We start from the raw sequence: 16,536 nt of genomic DNA, 5'->3' as shown, positions 1-16,536 counted from the left end.
ATGACTTCTATCTTATTATCTTTAACAATGAATTCATCCACCTACTATCAACATACTGAGGGAGACAACAGGCATCTGCAGTGTCCGGGAAGCTACACATGAATCAAGACAAGACAAATCATGATCATCATCAGCAAGACAATGACATCATGGACATTATTTTCAAGGGCTATCTCAGCTGTCTTTTTTTTCTTCATTTTTTTTTCTCTCCACTGTAATACATGCTCTGAAAAACTGCATTTGCTTTAACTTAATTTTTTTTTTTGCAATTTAAAAGGAAGTAATTAAATTTAAAAGGGAAAAAGTCGTTTCGGCCATCAAGCAACGTCACTTCCGGGATGCAGGGGTGAGCAAAATGACAGCTGGTTGTTTTCATCAACAAGGGAAATTCAAAGTAGACATTAAAGGTATGTAGAAAGACGACCCTTAATTTAATCAGTTTTTGGCACGTTCTTGTATCGTATTGCCTTCAGCTATTGATTACTGACAGGATATTTGTATCGTTGCCATCTGTAATCCATCTCGGGCTCCATCGAGCTGCTGCTGGGGGTCAGACTCACTGATACTGAGTCTGGACTGAACACTGCTTAGCTGTCAACAACAGACAGTTTGTACTCATAATTCCCATGTTAAAAGTTGTTCCCTTTAGCTGGAGCCACAATGGAAAAAGTGTTGTCATTGTGTGTATGGAGTTAGCTATGTACGTTCTAGTAAAGAAAAAACCAAAGCTCATTAACAAATCTGTCAATTCTGTGGTTTCTGTGCCTTATCGGCTTATTTATAATGTAACAAAACCACTCCAAGAGCATTTACTGATCACCAAGAGTTATACATTTACTCGGCATAAGTTGCAAAGATGAAGCAGCTTCTGTACTAGAAAAATATGAACTTTTATAATGGGTCTGTCTGTTGTTGCTAGGATCGTTTTTCCTCACATCAATGTAACTGGTGAGGGGCTGTAGCTAATATGGCACGTATAAAAGTTGAAATTTTGTCTATATAACCTTTGCTTCGTCAAAAGGATATATGCCGAATTAATCAGAATGTATAGCTGAATCATTGGCTTGTTTTACAAACTGATATATGTGTACATTTACCGATAAGCAAAGAAGTATAAAATTGCGATTTTTTTCAAGGTCGTTTGGCACAGTGTGCTCCCCATAAAATAGCCTAATTCTATTCAAAAATATGCCACTTGAAAGATGTCTAATGTGATAATGTAACAACACCACTTAATAATTTTTACGAATCGTCAAGAGTAACACATCAGATATATTAATTGGATTAACAGTTTAAATACCAACTTTTATTTGTTGCGACGGTCATTTTTCACCTCGGTGATTGAAGGTACTCCAAGGGATTAGTGGGAAACTACCTATAAAAGTTGAAATTTCGATCATACTAGTAGCCTTGTCAATAAGATTATGCCGAATTTGGGAAGCATCGTACACAATCGTTTCCCATCATGTTTTGCAAACTGTTAAATGTGTTTCATATGTCGTTAACCCTTCTGGGGAAACTCCTCTGTCTGGTTTGTATCAGTGTTGTGAAGGCAGTTTGGCTGCTCACAGTAGCTCTCTTCTCTACTTACAGGAATGTGCTTCTGTGTTCTTATGGTTATATTGATACTGGCATGTGAATAACAAGGCAGAAACTGATCTTTGCCCTTGTTTGTTATCCAGTGTCATGTGGTGAACACTTTCCAAGTCCCCCCTTTTCTGGCCTGTACAGACCAAATCCTGACAACTGACCAAAGAGAAACCAACATTTCTTCTGGGGACGCCTGTCAGCCCATTCAGTCACTCTGGAGTAAGACAATACTGACAATGCTATAGAGCCTGCCTTTCATCTCCCAAATAGACAGCTTTGTCTTGTGTAAAGGTTAGGACATCAATTGCAATCTCTACTGCACTCAGAATGAATAAACAAATGTATGTGTCAGTGGACAGAAATTAAACCAGACCTCTCTCCTCTTTCTTTGACAGACCTTCAGTACAGAAACAGAGGGCAACAGTGAACAGTGATACTGGTCAAATCAAAGGAAACGTCTCTTCAGGTAAGACAGGTTCTGTTATATCTTTTAAAGTATAACCATAACCATAACCATAACCATTTGGAGATTACAGGAACAGTTTTAGAAAATAGGTACGACTTCTCTCAAACAGGACACTGGTCAGACATCTATAACATATGTGCATATTTTTTTGTGTCCATATTTTATTTGTATACTGCGGCCTCATGGCAAATATCTTGATTCATTAGATGAGGAGTAACAAATTGCTTTCATACATTACCACAATTTACTGGAGCCCATTTTTGTCAAATAAGATATTGTAACAAGATCCTTTTATTTTTTATTTCAGCAAAACCACTACATAATTTATGCTTCCCTGCAGCAGATTCCTCAGTGAGGCTCTCCACCAAGCATTTTAACACTCACACAGATACTCATCATTTTAATTATAGAAACTGAAGTGATATGTTAGGTCAGAAGGACCTTCTTCACATTTTTTAAAATAATTTCAGCATAAAGATCAGCTTTCTTGTTTCTCTCCTTCAGGCAAATCCAGGAATATTTAAATGGGATAGTGTCTCTGTGGTTTGCTGATAAAGAGCTGAGGACACCTCCTGGTGTCCATCCCTGCATCCCTTATCATTTTGCAGACATTCATCAGACTCGACAACTTTGTGTCATCAGGAATAAGACAGCAGTTGTGTTTTTCTAATGTAGATGTTAGACTCTCTTGTTCTCTTTGGATCATACAGTGTGTTGCTATATAATTAGATGATTTGTGCAGACTAGAAGTAAGAAAATGTAATTGTTTAGTAGTGAAATATAGTCTTATGTTCAATGTTTTATCGATGGCTGTGTAAAGACCTGCAGTGAAGCAAGTGACTGATTTATCAGTGTCCTCTTTGTAGTTGAGCATTGTACTAGTCCTCAGTGACAGGGCCATAGGTATTTTAGACCTGTATGGAACTTTCTAGAATGTTACAGATCTTTGACAGCTGTATGCCAGAGAGGAAAAGAGAGGAAGTTTTATGTTTGAGCTTGGGTTGGGTTGTGCAAACAATAATTGAATCAAACACTGGTCAGTTATTTGCCAACAATATTTTTTCAGTTTATTGGCAAAGTCTGTTATCAAGTGAAAATGGCAGATATGCTCTGGTTCCATCCTATTCACTGTGAGTATTTGCTGCTTAGTTCAAAATTGTTAAACAGTTTTCCAACAGTACTCCTCTGATTTAGCATTGCACTCGTCATTGGACACATGATGGACAGCAAAAACGGATCAAAACTGATGCAGCACGACACATTCATTCATGTATCACACATTTTTCTTCTTTGTCATAACCAATTCTTCTGTTCTACTTGTCAGCAATTCTAGTGTGCTACAATAGTATTGGCTAATGTACCCTTGAGCCACTAGCCTCAAGTATAGATGAGGAGAGGGCTACAGAGGTCTGGTAAGCTAACTCCACACCTCCAGATCTTTCTTCCTTTCAAACTTGTTGTCCTCAGAGGCTACCACAGCTGACTCAAGTGACATCACTCGAAGATATTTATCACGTCATAGAGCTCCCTCTGGAGCCACAATAGCTTTGTACTATTTGCACCAGAAAATCCGCCAGCAAGTGTCAAACTGATCACTTACAGCTTGATATTCAACTTTTTTCATTTTTGTCTGCTTTGTCAAGGTGTCTTTCCTTTCAGTATATATACTCCTTTCAAAAAATGCAATGATCTTCATTACGTTAAATAATGAAAAATCATAGCAACAAATGATTTGTTTCATGTTAAATGTGGTAGTTTTTGTGTGAATCTGTCTTTTGAAAGTATGAGAAGAAACTATGAGAAATAAGCTTTTCAACCACAATGTTTCAAAACAATAAAAGCCAGTCTTTGATAGAGCTGCAAAAATCTGCAACTATTTTGATAACTGATTAATCATTAAAGTCACCTATGGCTCAGAGTGATTTTTTTCTCTATTTGCTGATGTTTTATAGCCAAACGATTCATTGATTAGTCCAGAAAATTAGGTTATTAATTTATAAAGAAAATCATCGTTACTTGCAGCTCTGGACTGGACTTTTCTTTCCATTATATAAGCTGTTTTTGTCATGTAATGTCATGATTGAAGTGTCATGAAGTAGTTAATAATGTAAATAGTAGCAAATGTGCCTGGTTGCATTCAAGTGCTACAGTACTTTACACTGCTCTTTGCTGTTGCATGGTTTGAACACAGCCCATGTGCGAGCCAACAGCTAATCACTGTGGGTGTCTGTCTCTTTCTCACAATGCTGACCAGCTGAGGGGGAGGCTGTTCAACGGGACGGAGCCATGGAGCCGCCGGAGGATAAAGATGGTCGCACCTTTGTGGAGGTGATCAGTGAAAAGTATAGCCCGGAGAATTTTCCGTACCGCAGAGGACCTGGTATGGGGGTGGTGGTCGTGCCCACTGCAGGTCCTCAAGGTTCCCCTATGAAAGGTGAGCCTGAGATGGAAAATTAAAAGCTTTGTGCAGACAGATAGATATGGGCCCGTCACTTTCAAATGACCTCACTACAACCTTGGATGGGCCATAGCTTATTTACAGTGGCTTCAAAAAGTATTCAGATCCCTTCATTTTTACACTATATTGTGTTGTAGATTCGCTCATCAATCTACAGCCAATAACCTGTAAATGAAAATATGATTTCAAAGTTGAATTTGATTTATTAAAAATGTAAAAGTGAAACCTCTCATTTACAAACATTTTCTGGCCCTTGATTCGGTACTTTCTAGAGGCCCCCGTGGCAGAAATGATCTTCCTGTCCTCTCACTTAAATCTCTACAAGCTTTGTTCAGGGAAGTTTATCCCATTCTTCATGGCAGATCCTTTTAAGCTCTGTCAAATCTCTTTAAAAATAAATATTATGGCTTTTAAATTGCATATAGTGATTACTTTTACTATTATTATAGTTGTTATTAATGTTCTTATTCATTTCTTTTACACCATTACATCCGTATTGCTATAAACAATGGGCGATCTTCCAAACAAAGTCAAACCCCAAGCTGACTCTGTGGAATTCCACAAAGTCCGATCGAGGCCCCTTGCTGCATTGCATCATGGTTTTGTCAGGTTTTCCAATGGTGGAAAAATTGGGCCCATAAATGCAAGACTGCATCCTGTCTTCTCTTACTAGACACCACAGTAACAGCTGTTGTGGTTTATTATGGGAACTTGCTGTTATCATCACTTTTGGCTCTCATCATCTTCTTGTTTATAGCATCGGCACATGAATATATTAATTTAGATTTGTAAATTTTCTGTTTTAGTAAATCACAGGTTTCACTTTTACCGAAATTAAAAACCCTTGAAAATCATCCTTTTCCTGTGTGAACCTTTCCCTCTGTCCAACTAATCCTTCTTAATTCCTCCTTCTATCCTCTCCCTCCTCACCTCCAGACCGTCTGAACCTGCCCAGTGTGCTGGTGTTGAATAGCTGCGGGATCAGCAGGGCAGGAGACCAGACTGAGATTGCTGCTTTCTGTTCCCATGTCATGGAGCTGGACCTGTCCCATAACAAGCTGCAGGACTGGCATGAGGTGGAGTGTCTGGGTTTATTAAAGTAGTTAATTCCTTACATTACATTATTAATCGATTCTGTGTAATGAGAATGAGCTCTAAAAACACCTTCATTACCCTGAACACACACACTCAATCTCACTTACACTATCCTGCTGCCATTAATGCTCACTAGCTCACTAAATGTGTATTAGTCTGCAGTTGAAAATAGTCCCCAACAGAAATACCATTTCCCTCTGTTTGAGTAACGGTTGTTTAAAAAGCGCAGCTATTTTATGAAATTTGTGAGCATTTTTATAAAATGAAACTATAGTTGGAGCGAGTGGGCTTGGAGCAGAGTGCCACAGAGAGGTTATGGCTGTGAGACAGTTGAGAGACAGACAGTGCATTTTTGGTTTAGGCTTTTTTATCCTGTAAAGATTACCAGGTAAATGTTCCAATCAAAGAAAAGTAGTACAGGTCTGTTGTTCTGTATTTGTGATGATGAGATGCAAATTCTGTAAAGGTCTTTGACCACATCGTAGTCAAGTCCATCTTCTGCTTTTGTGTAAATGAATGATTTTCAAAGGTTCTGATTGACCTTACAAGAGGACAAGATGTAAAAACACACATTATTATCTTGTTTTCAGATTAGTAAAATTGTGTCCAACATCCCTAACCTGGAGTTCCTGAACCTGAGCTCCAACCCCCTAGCAGGAATGCCTCTCGAGCCGCGGTGTGCCGAAGCCTTTTCCCGGGTCCGACGCCTTGTCCTCAACAACACTCAAGTGTCCTGGGACACCGTGCTGCTGCTCACTCGGGAGATAACTGAGTAAGAACAATAGTCATGCTAGATCAGTGCTTCTGACACTCAAGACTAAGCTGGCATTAATTCCAAACAGGGACTACACTATCTCATTGGTTTGTTCACTTCAAACTATTCTTGAGTAACACTAACACATAGTGGAATTGAATGTGATGATCAGTACAAAGAAACAAAACATTTTTTCATTTATCCCAGTAGCCATGTTTCAATGTATGTGCCTCAGTCATGACCCCAGTTTAAACCAAGTGAATGTAGTTTTGTTTGTGTCCAGAGCGTAAAATGACAGCAAAACATCTTTTCAGAAAGAATGTCCCTGTCACTCAGGATAATCCACAGACCACTGTGAACAGTTCAGTCTGAAATACTGTATTGTTTGTGTCTTTTTTTCCCTTTTACTCCCATGTGTCCTCCTGTAAAGCAATCATACTTAGAGGCAAAACACAGATAACACAGATAACTGACGAACTGAAGATATGCTGTTACAATAGCACAAAGCCAGACAAGTACAGAAGAATAAGGAAAAAGTAAGATAAGTAACAGTGACATAGTGCTGTTATATGTAGGTATACTAGACACCACATGTATGATGGAGGATTACATGAGATATTATATTACATTTGTTGTATCATATTGTATGCATAATGCACTTTGATTTATTTATAAGTAAGAGTTAAAATATGATACAAACAATTGTAACAGTGTATGAAAGAACATTATATGATGCGAAAAAAATATCTATATATCAATATAATAATAATATAGTGTTTAATATAATAATGTAGTGCATGTAAGGTAAAATAAAAAACAAAGGTAGAAACAATAGAACTAGTAGAAACAAAAAATAGACAGTATAGTGTAATGTAGAATATAAAATATCTAAAAAAAATTACATTGCAATATAATCAAAAATTAAGTATCCTCTATACAGTATTAATTAATCAGAATTAGTCTGAGGTGTGGAAATGTGTATGCTTATTTTTATATCAAATCCACTCTTTTCAAATCCCCTGGCTATATCCAAGCGTCAAGGTCCCAAATAAACAAACATAAAGTACCACCCTGAGAAAACTTAAGTAAGCCACAACAGCAAAAGTTCTAAAAAAAAAAAAAAAGGTGCTTCCCATTATATGATCTGCATGCAGACCTGCTCTGTGTGGTCACTTCCGATTCAGGCTCCATTCTCAGGTCAGCTCCACTGTCAGGACAGGAAATGCACCACAGTGGACGCCTGCTGGCAGACTGATCTCCAAAGATGACCTAGGAGGGTTTATTTAGTTTCTTACTGAAGAGGATATACTGTATGTGCATTTTCATTACATCTTCTCATTACATTACATCTTCACCCTGCACCATGCTTTCTCCGGTGTTTCCCTGCAGGCTGGAGGAGTTGTTCCTGTGCCTTAATGAGTACAGTAGTGTGAGTGCCTCCAGCGTGGCCTGCCCCACCCTGCGCCTGCTTCACATCACCGACAACAGCCTCCAGGACTGGGCCGAAGTCCGCAAGTTTGGCACCATGTTCCCCGGCTTGGACACTCTGATCATGGCCAACAACAACTTGGCATCCATTCAGGACAACAAAGATATTCTGCAACGACTCTTCCCCAAACTACGCAGCATTAACCTTCATAACTCAGGTCAGGGGTGTTGGACTGTTTTCATGGGGCGTTTTGGTGTCCCATTATGGTTTATGGTTTAACTTCGGGAGGAAATTGAATTGCTCCTGATTTTTCAGCATACAGGAGACCATCCCAAGTTATAGTATCAACATTAGTATGTGAAGACTTGATAACAGCTGATAAATTTAGCACAAGGAAATATGTCAATGTATCCTAAAAACTTTGTGTTATTTTCAGAGTATTACAACAGATTCCAGGTCAGCTTTTATCTCAGAAATGGTTTCTATTTTGAGCAGTATGAGTAAATCTATTTTTAGAATTCTGATGAGAGTAGAGGGGACAAAAACAATATCAAAAGACGTGTTCAAATTTACTTCAGTCCCTTACTTTGTTTTATGTTGCCTGACGCACAGAGAAACATCCTTCTTGCAGGTAATTTTGTCTCAGGTTATTTTTCTTAAAACAGAAGCATATTCTTCATATAGACTGAGATAATATCACATTCCATTGTTTCCTGGATTTTTAGAAGTGCCATTGTCTTGAGACAGGATATGATAAGGCAGCAATAACATTTTGACATAGTCTGCTCTGTAGCACAGAGGAATCCAATATATCAGGCTTTGACTACACTGGCAATAACCCTTAGTAGGATTGGTTAATTGTTGGTATTTGTCTTTTAGTGAGATGTGTTAACAATAAGATATAGAGTATTGCCAGACTTATCCTTTAAGCCAATGCTTACTTTTCATCTCTTAGTCATTCTTATTTAGCTTTCCTGCATAGACTTTGCCAGGCAGATGAAGAATGTTAGTGCTGTCAGGCTGTGTGGAGACAAGTTTATCATTTGAAGTTTGTGTGACTTCTATTCCATGGCCAGTAGAAGTCTAAAAACACGTCTTTGTCACTACCCTTTGACTACCCAGCTGAGTCAGGCCAATTGTGGCCGAAATAGATTTGGTTCACATGCAGAAAAGTATAATTGTCAGATTTGTCTGGGGGTGTCAACATGGGGCCATTCAGGGATAGGAAGACTTTCTAGTTAACAGCACTCAACCTAAGTATAATGTCCTTTTACTCGGCACAGATCCAGTAAATCCAGCAGGCCATCAAATCCAGTACAAATCAACAGTGGAAAAATTTGTGCTACACAACTAACTTAATTCAAATCCTCTCAGTTTACTTCAGTTTTACCAATCCCCTAAACTAGCCTGAAAGATTTAAACACATTCAGTCTGAACTTTCTGATTTTGAACCATGCTAGCAGCGTTGGTGGCAGTTTCTGCTGCACAGCCAGTTGGTTTGTCACCACTTTTTTCCAGACTGAAATATCTCAACAGTTACTGGATGCATGCCATGAACCCAGGCATTCATGGTCCCTAGACACTGAATCCTAGCAATTGTGGTGTTTCACTGGCTCTTGGTGTAGCACCACCAGTAGTTGACATTTTTGTTATTATGTGTTTTTTTTATTACAAGAAAAGCTGCAAAACTAATGACACACATCTACTGTACTTTGTGTTAATGAACAAATGTTAACATGTTACGCTAAACTAAGATGGTGAACATCTTAAACACTATTCCCACTAAACATCAGCTGTTAGCAATGTTAACATGTGCCTCAAAGCACCACTGTGCCCAAGTACAGCCACACAGAGCTACTAGCAGCTTCAGTTTCCAGCTAATACTGGCCTGCAGTGACCTAACATCCTGTACATTAAAGCATTAACATGTGACTCGGACAGATCTATGTAGAGAAGACACCATGCATCTCCTTCCAGTGCTTGTTCTCTGTCCATATTTTTCTCTGTGTTTTTTCCCCTAATAGCACCACCAGTGCCAATAAGCTTCAAGTGTCACTTGAGGACATCCATCAGACTTCATGCAGCTCTCTCAGGAGACACAAAAGGCTTCACAGAGCTTACTTGTCCATGTATGTTTTGTCAGGTCTAAACCGATGGGAAGACATTGAGAAGTTGAACTTCTTCCCCAAGTTGGAGGAGGTGCGACTGCAGGGCATTCCCTTACTGCAGACCTACACCAATGCAGAGCGACGCAGCCTCATGATAGCACAGTGAGTCCCATTTGTGATCTCAGTGAGGAATAACCTCCTCGACAGGAAGTGGAGAGGTTGCTTTGTTCCTCCTAATCCTTGACATTGAATGAGACGTGCTCTCAGTTTGGTCTCCATAATTGTTGAAGTCAGTTATCTGGTGCATTGAAGAGTCATACTGTGTCAGAAATATCTGTTACATGGCGGCATAATACATTTGAGCTTCTTCTCAGGCTTCCTGCAATATCACTACTAAATGGTAGCGTTGTGACTGACAGTGAGAGAGAAGACGCAGAGAGGTTCTTCATCCGTTACTACTTAGACTACCCTGAGGAGGAGTTGCCTTACAGGTACACTGCACTGCAGCTGCAGTGGTATGAGTGTATGTGTCATGTATGTGTGTGTGCTTTCAAGACTGACAGCAAAACTTTCTCCTTACCTCCTAAGATATCATTCCCTGGTAACCAAGTATGGGAAGCTGGAACCACTTGCCGAGATCGACCTCCGACCTCGCTGCCATGCCCAGGTGGAGGTTCACTGTGAAGAAAAAGTGGAACAGGTGTGTTTAGCATTTAATGAGGTGTTGTTCTGAATAGTCAACAAATGTACAATAACTTCAGAGGCAGGACCAAAGATTATATCACATAATGTTACTTCCTGCTATCACTGCTCCTTCATACTTGACCTGGTCATCCTGTTGAGTCTCTCCTTAGTAAATGTACTACTTGTTTTTTCCTCAGTACTCGGGCACTGACAATTGTCTTTATTTTTGACTAACTGGTGCCGTGCACCAAGATAATCTTTAGTCTTTGTGTTAAAAAAAAGCAGATAAAATTGTCCAATTATACTGGAAAGCAGCCAGCTGCTGTGGAGATAAAACATTCTCTCAGTGGTTCATCATGACTACTGTAACCTCCATACAACCTTCCACTGTCAAAAAGAATTTGATCAAACATGTCATGGGATTCCCTGTGGTGTTATTCATTCCTCTCTAATGACCAACACAAAAGCAAAGCATTTCTGTGAAGGACATAGTCTGTACTGAATTCTCTACTCTCACTACTTCGTCTGTTTAGACAAAGAACTTATTTTTTGCTGGATGGTGATGATGACCAGGTGGCCATGTTAAAGGCTCACAGCTCTTTGCCAGCAGTGGTTAAGGACAGCTGATTCGCCCCTTAAAGCAACATTTATATTAGCATTGAATCACATGACTGTGTGTAATGTGAAAGCTGTCACGTGTATAGATGTACATGCGTTCACCCAACTCTGCAGTTCCTCTCTGATCTCTGGAGCAGTTGCGCATCTTTTAGCTCTTAGTTTTAGTTTGTAGTCTGGCAATTACATTATTTTGGTCCACTCTCACCAAACAGCTGTTTGTAAACCAGTACCACCTGCCCAGCATCAAACAACAGTTTAAGATAAAGTTAGTGTTTAGCTGTTCTGGAACATTGAACTGAAACTGGAACATTTAGCAACTACAGACCCAGATTTTTCCCTAAGGAAAGTGTGGAGAGCAGAACAGTTAAAAGCACTGTGAATATCAGACATTCGTCAGAGAAACAGGCTGTATCAACCTTATGAAGTGTTAAGATGTTGTGTGTGTGTGTGTGTGTGTGTGTGTGTGTGTGTGTGTGTGTGTGTGTGTGTGTGTGTGTGTGTGTGTGTGTGTGTGTGTCAGCTGAGCATCCGTTTGGACCAGACAGTAGCTGAGCTGAAGAAGCAGCTGACAACAGTGGTCCAGCTGTCCACCAACAGCATGAGGCTCTACTACATTGACAAGTGTAGTGCTTTTGGTCCAGAGGAAATGAAGTACAACACCCGGGCTCTCCACTCCTACAGCATTCAAGACGGTGATGAAATACTAGTGGTACCCAAGACCAAATGAACAGCGGGTATCAAACTGGCTGATTAGCGTGACTCCTTGATTGATTGATTCACTGGATTATCTGTAACTGACATTGCAAAATTATTGGAATACACATATGGAAAGGCAGTGGGCCACTTGCTGACAGAAATTAAAACAAGAAAAGATGAAAGTGATGTGAACACCATCATGGCAACTGTACAGTTGACTTCAGTGGGCTGCTGGGAGGCTCTGGAGTCTGGAGAGTTTTGTGTCTTTATTTATTTCAGCTTTATATGAGGGCATCCACTGGAGTTAGTGCACAAATCTGTTGCAGTGGAGAACTGGCCAAGAGAGCAACTTGCAGTCAGCTAGCAGCTTAAGTCGAGAGGAGGGTGCTGCTGTACCAGCACAGCTTCGCTGCAGCTCTGTCTCTTAGTACATGGCATGTACCATAGCACCTGCATAGGCAAGTATCAAACACCACTGGCTTGCCCACTTCATCGCAACAGCTACCCTTATTAGCGGTGAGGCAGTGCTGCTAAATGGAGAGGGACTGCTGTTCTCATCTGCACTTTTACCATGGGTACACAATATCAGGAAGAGCAGTGTCTGTTAAAGGAAAAATCCTGCCTAAATCCTGCTAAATACAGAGGTTGGGGAAAAACTAGCAATTGTTAGTTGATGTTTTCCTTTGTATTTCTGTGGATAAATGGCAACTTCAGACATGCTACATCACATTCAGTATTGTTTTACAAAAAGAGCAAGGGATTCTTTCTATACATGACATTCAACAATCTGTGTGAAATTTACTATAAAAATAAATCCTTATAGATCCTCTCCAGACATGTTGAAAGACAGTACTTTGCTTTAAAACGCAACTTGTCTGATAGCTCTTTCCGCTAGAGAATTCTTCAAATCAAATCTACTTTCTCCCTCACTGAAAAATCCACAATTTCTAAATATGCAAATACTGTTCAGAATTTCTTCTGCTGACAAGTCCACTCTCAGTGTATGTGCACTGGAGGCTTCAAATTTCCACACTACACTTGTGTAAATTGCGTACTGGACCATGATTGGCTTCCAAACTAGTTGTGATGTCAGAAAATCATCCTGTATGTACACTACGCACATCAAACTGAGATTCAAGGTAAGCAATTGTGAATGAATATGAAAACAGTTTTCTAATGTTAAACTCTGCACAACAGTTAAATGAAGTAAGAAGAAAAAAAACATTTCTGGGTGAAGGGAGACTTTAAAAAGAAATGTTGTATTAAAAGGAAAATTGCACCTCTTTATAGTAAAATGGCTTCAGGAGTGCAGTGATCATAAGCCAATGATATACTACAGTGTTTTCTTCATCACTGACCAAAGTCTAATGTTACTGTGTACACATATGTGTACACTCACACAGACCCACACACAATACCACAAAGCAGCTGTTGTGTCATGTTATGTGCTGCCCCCTACAGGCTTCATCTGTGTGTCAAATATCAATTGTGCTGTGCCACTATCATATTCTCACTAGATGAGGTTCCTTGTGAGGAAAGAAGTGACACACACACACACCAGGGTACCTGAAAGACAATCTCTATGGCATATTGTCTACATTTGAAATACTGTTGTTTATAGTCATACCATCTTTCTTCATTCTGGGGAGCAAGACAAGTTTGTGATTTTTTTTCATTACTTTGTATGTTTATGGCCATTTTAATGAAATATGGTACCAATGTAGTTTTTGGCACATAGTGACGTAATTCTATTTATTTATTTTGTTACTGATTTCAGATTATTACCATACACTTATGAGTGTAGTGTTCTATTTGTTCTGTTATTGCATAATTTCTTGAAGAACTTGCATATGATCTTGTTTTATTTAAATGCTTAATCAGTGTTTTTACTTTGCAGTTTATTTACAATTTTCCAAGTATGGAATCAGTAATCATTAACACATGCTGATCTCAGTTTAGGACATTCATGTGCATCTGAAAAGGGGCTTGAGACTCAAAACTTTTACCAGACAGCCTGTATTACAAACGGGAACTGTGGGGTTTGAGCTGATGGGGCATGGAGTATCTTATATAAGATCCAGCTGTCTATGTTGTCTAACAGCATTATGGGAAATGTGGGAACCAGTGTCTTTTTAAAATTTGAACTCCTAAAAGTAAGAATATCTCGGCCTCTGCTGCTTAAATTTGTCTCTTGTGGGTCCCAAACTTTATGGAAGTACAGTCCTAAATTCTTGGAGGGCCCTTTTAAACTGCGCATTATTCTTCTATTAATCCTCTACGTAAGTGATTCAGCTCCCACACATAAGTGTGTTTTAGATTTCAGTCCATTCTGCGCAGAAATGCCTTCACCAAAGATAGCTGACTGGGATATTATTATTGTAATGTGGAATGTATGCAGTATGTATTGATTTTAATATGCAGCATCCACCTTGTATAAGAGGAGCATTGATGTTAGATGTTTGGTGCTATTGTTTTTTCCTCTAGCAAACAACTTGGAAAGTATGGGACTCTTGACAAAGTATTATGGATGAGGAAACACTTGAGACATCAAGCCACAAAATGAAGTATTCATATTTAGTGGCTGTTTGGAAACAGATATCTGTTGGGCTACAGCTTCAGTTCATTCACTGTTAATAGGAAACAACTAAGTGTGCTTTGGCCTCTTAACAGTGTTGTTGAAGTATCCATATCTCAAGTATGTAAATGCTACAATATTTCCAACTCTATTATTATTTTGTAGTGTTTATTTTCAGACACTACTGCTCTACGGTGAGTGACATAGTTAGATTAAGGAGTCAATATAAAGGTGTAGCAATGAGCAGGTCAGATGAAAAGAGTTACAGTACTGAAACCTGTCGCCCCATTTTATCTCAGTAGTCTAAATGTTAGCGTAGCATGAACCACCGCCATAGACACCAGCACAAAGAGACAGCAGTGCGGTGCTGGCTCCAACATCCAAGTCTAGACTGAAGTGTTGAGTTGTAGTATCTGTGTTAATCAGTGTGAGATTTGTTTGAAGTGAGCATGTGCAGTATGCAACTGTTTGCAGGGTGGTGTGCATGTTATTCATTTATTGATTTTATGTGTTTGCGAGAAAGTGGTCACTCTGCCTGCTTAGATTTATGGAATAATGCACTTGATGGAACTTTATTTTACATTAAGACAAAGACAAATACTCTAAGTCTTCATGTAAATGTATTACTTATTGAATTCATTCAGATTTAAAAAAAAAAAAAAATTTAGTTATGATGTTATTTATTGTGTCTCATGCCTACTGTCAAACCTGCCACAAGCCAAGATTGGCTAAGCCATTTTACATCTCTTCAAGCCCCTGAAAATGTCATCTCAGATTTGTAACATTAAATGTTCATGATGAATAAAGCAACAATTAATTAAAGTTAAGGGAAAAACCATAGTTAAAATTTATCAGGACTGACAGTGGCCTGGCATCATAGACAAACATTCAGCAAATGTCATCACATCAAATTCTGATTGGTCCAAATATGTGACATCACCCATTCAAACCTGTGAGCAAAACTCAGACGAAACTAAACAAACAAATAAGCAAAGTGGGAGCAGTAGGAAGCTAATCAAGGAAATAGGTTTTCAGGACCTTTAAAGGAAAATTCCACCCTAATTCCCCTTTAACAGCTATTGGCAATGTACTTTTTCTTCTATGGTGTTTTTATTTCTCTGAATTACAGGTCAGGTATACAACTTAAGCTCATATTCAGATACTCAGTTGAACCATCAGCAGTAAGCATCAGGTTGTGATTTTAAAGAATCAAACTGTGAGGCCTTCTAGAGCCACCTTTTATCTATCATTCAGCAGTCTTTCAGGGAGACACCCATTTTAGAGGCCAAGGTAATGATTGCACCAGCAGTAGCCTCAATAGTCAAGAGTGCAGTACAGCACACTGTGCTTCTAGACTGGGTCAGAAGTGACTGTCCCATGTGAAAATTCTTGATTTACTGTCATCATCACTGTCGCTCTCATTGCTTGACATTTTGGGAAATAACAAAATAAGCCTACTAGCTCCTCTAAAGTTCACTAATTTGTTTGTGTTATGTTTCATTTGTTTAATCTGTACAAAAAATTTAGTTATTTTGATAGACTGTAGTTTTATGGGCTGGACCAGGCTATTTCTTCGATGGAAGCATTCACTTCCTGGGATCTTTTCTCTGAAATCTGAGGACTGGCGCATAGTCTGTCACCCCCCTATAAAACCTCAACCTGTCATTTATACACTTAGTAGAGATCTTTAGAGGTGCTTGAAGGTGTGGAGGGGGTGGGTTTTGTTTTCAAATAGAGCCAGACTAGCTGTTATTACAGCTGCTTCAAGTTTTTATGCTCAGCTGAGCTAACTTGCTGCTGGTGTAGCTTCAGATTTGCTAGAGTGGTATCAATCTTTCGTTTATATGCTTATTCACTGTCAATGTCACACCATTGCTTGAAGTTCAAATAAGTCCTTTGAGCTCAAGGAGGTGTCAAATTACATTTTACAAAACAGAAGAAATCACTTATTGAAGTAGACAAAGTACCTCCTCCTGAAGGATAACCGAGGGTGGATTTTTCCTTTAAATTCAGTTAGGTAAGATTCATTTTCTCCCTCTCCTTTCTGAGCAACAGTAATGAAT

General features: G+C 39.1%; 1 protein-coding gene across 2 annotated transcripts; it reads left to right on the top strand.

Annotated features, from left to right (window-relative positions):
* The first annotated feature begins 263 nt into the window (after positions 1–263).
* Positions 264–15,308, top strand: LOC108888167 (tubulin-specific chaperone cofactor E-like protein). Of its 2 annotated transcripts, none has more exons than XM_018684010.2 (11): positions 264–407; positions 1,683–1,809; positions 1,986–2,056; positions 4,311–4,490; positions 5,451–5,590; positions 6,200–6,381; positions 7,753–8,009; positions 9,936–10,062; positions 10,275–10,391; positions 10,489–10,600; positions 11,723–15,308. In XM_018684010.2, the coding sequence occupies exons 4-11, from the start codon at positions 4,343–4,345 to the stop codon at positions 11,927–11,929; spliced, it is 1,290 nt and encodes a 429-aa protein (XP_018539526.1). In that variant the 5' UTR covers positions 264–407; positions 1,683–1,809; positions 1,986–2,056; positions 4,311–4,342; the 3' UTR covers positions 11,930–15,308. The 2 variants fall into 2 exon arrangements, with proteins under 2 accessions (XP_018539526.1, XP_018539524.1); XM_018684008.2 differs by having other exon boundaries at positions 1,683–1,881.
* The last annotated feature ends 1,228 nt before the right edge of the window (positions 15,309–16,536 follow it).

Source organism: Lates calcarifer, linkage group LG21 (assembly GCF_001640805.2).
Source record: "Lates calcarifer isolate ASB-BC8 linkage group LG21, TLL_Latcal_v3, whole genome shotgun sequence".
Taxonomy (NCBI): Eukaryota; Metazoa; Chordata; class Actinopteri; family Centropomidae; genus Lates; species Lates calcarifer.
Note: the sequence above shows the minus strand (reverse complement) of the source record. Positions and strands in the feature narration are given on the sequence as shown.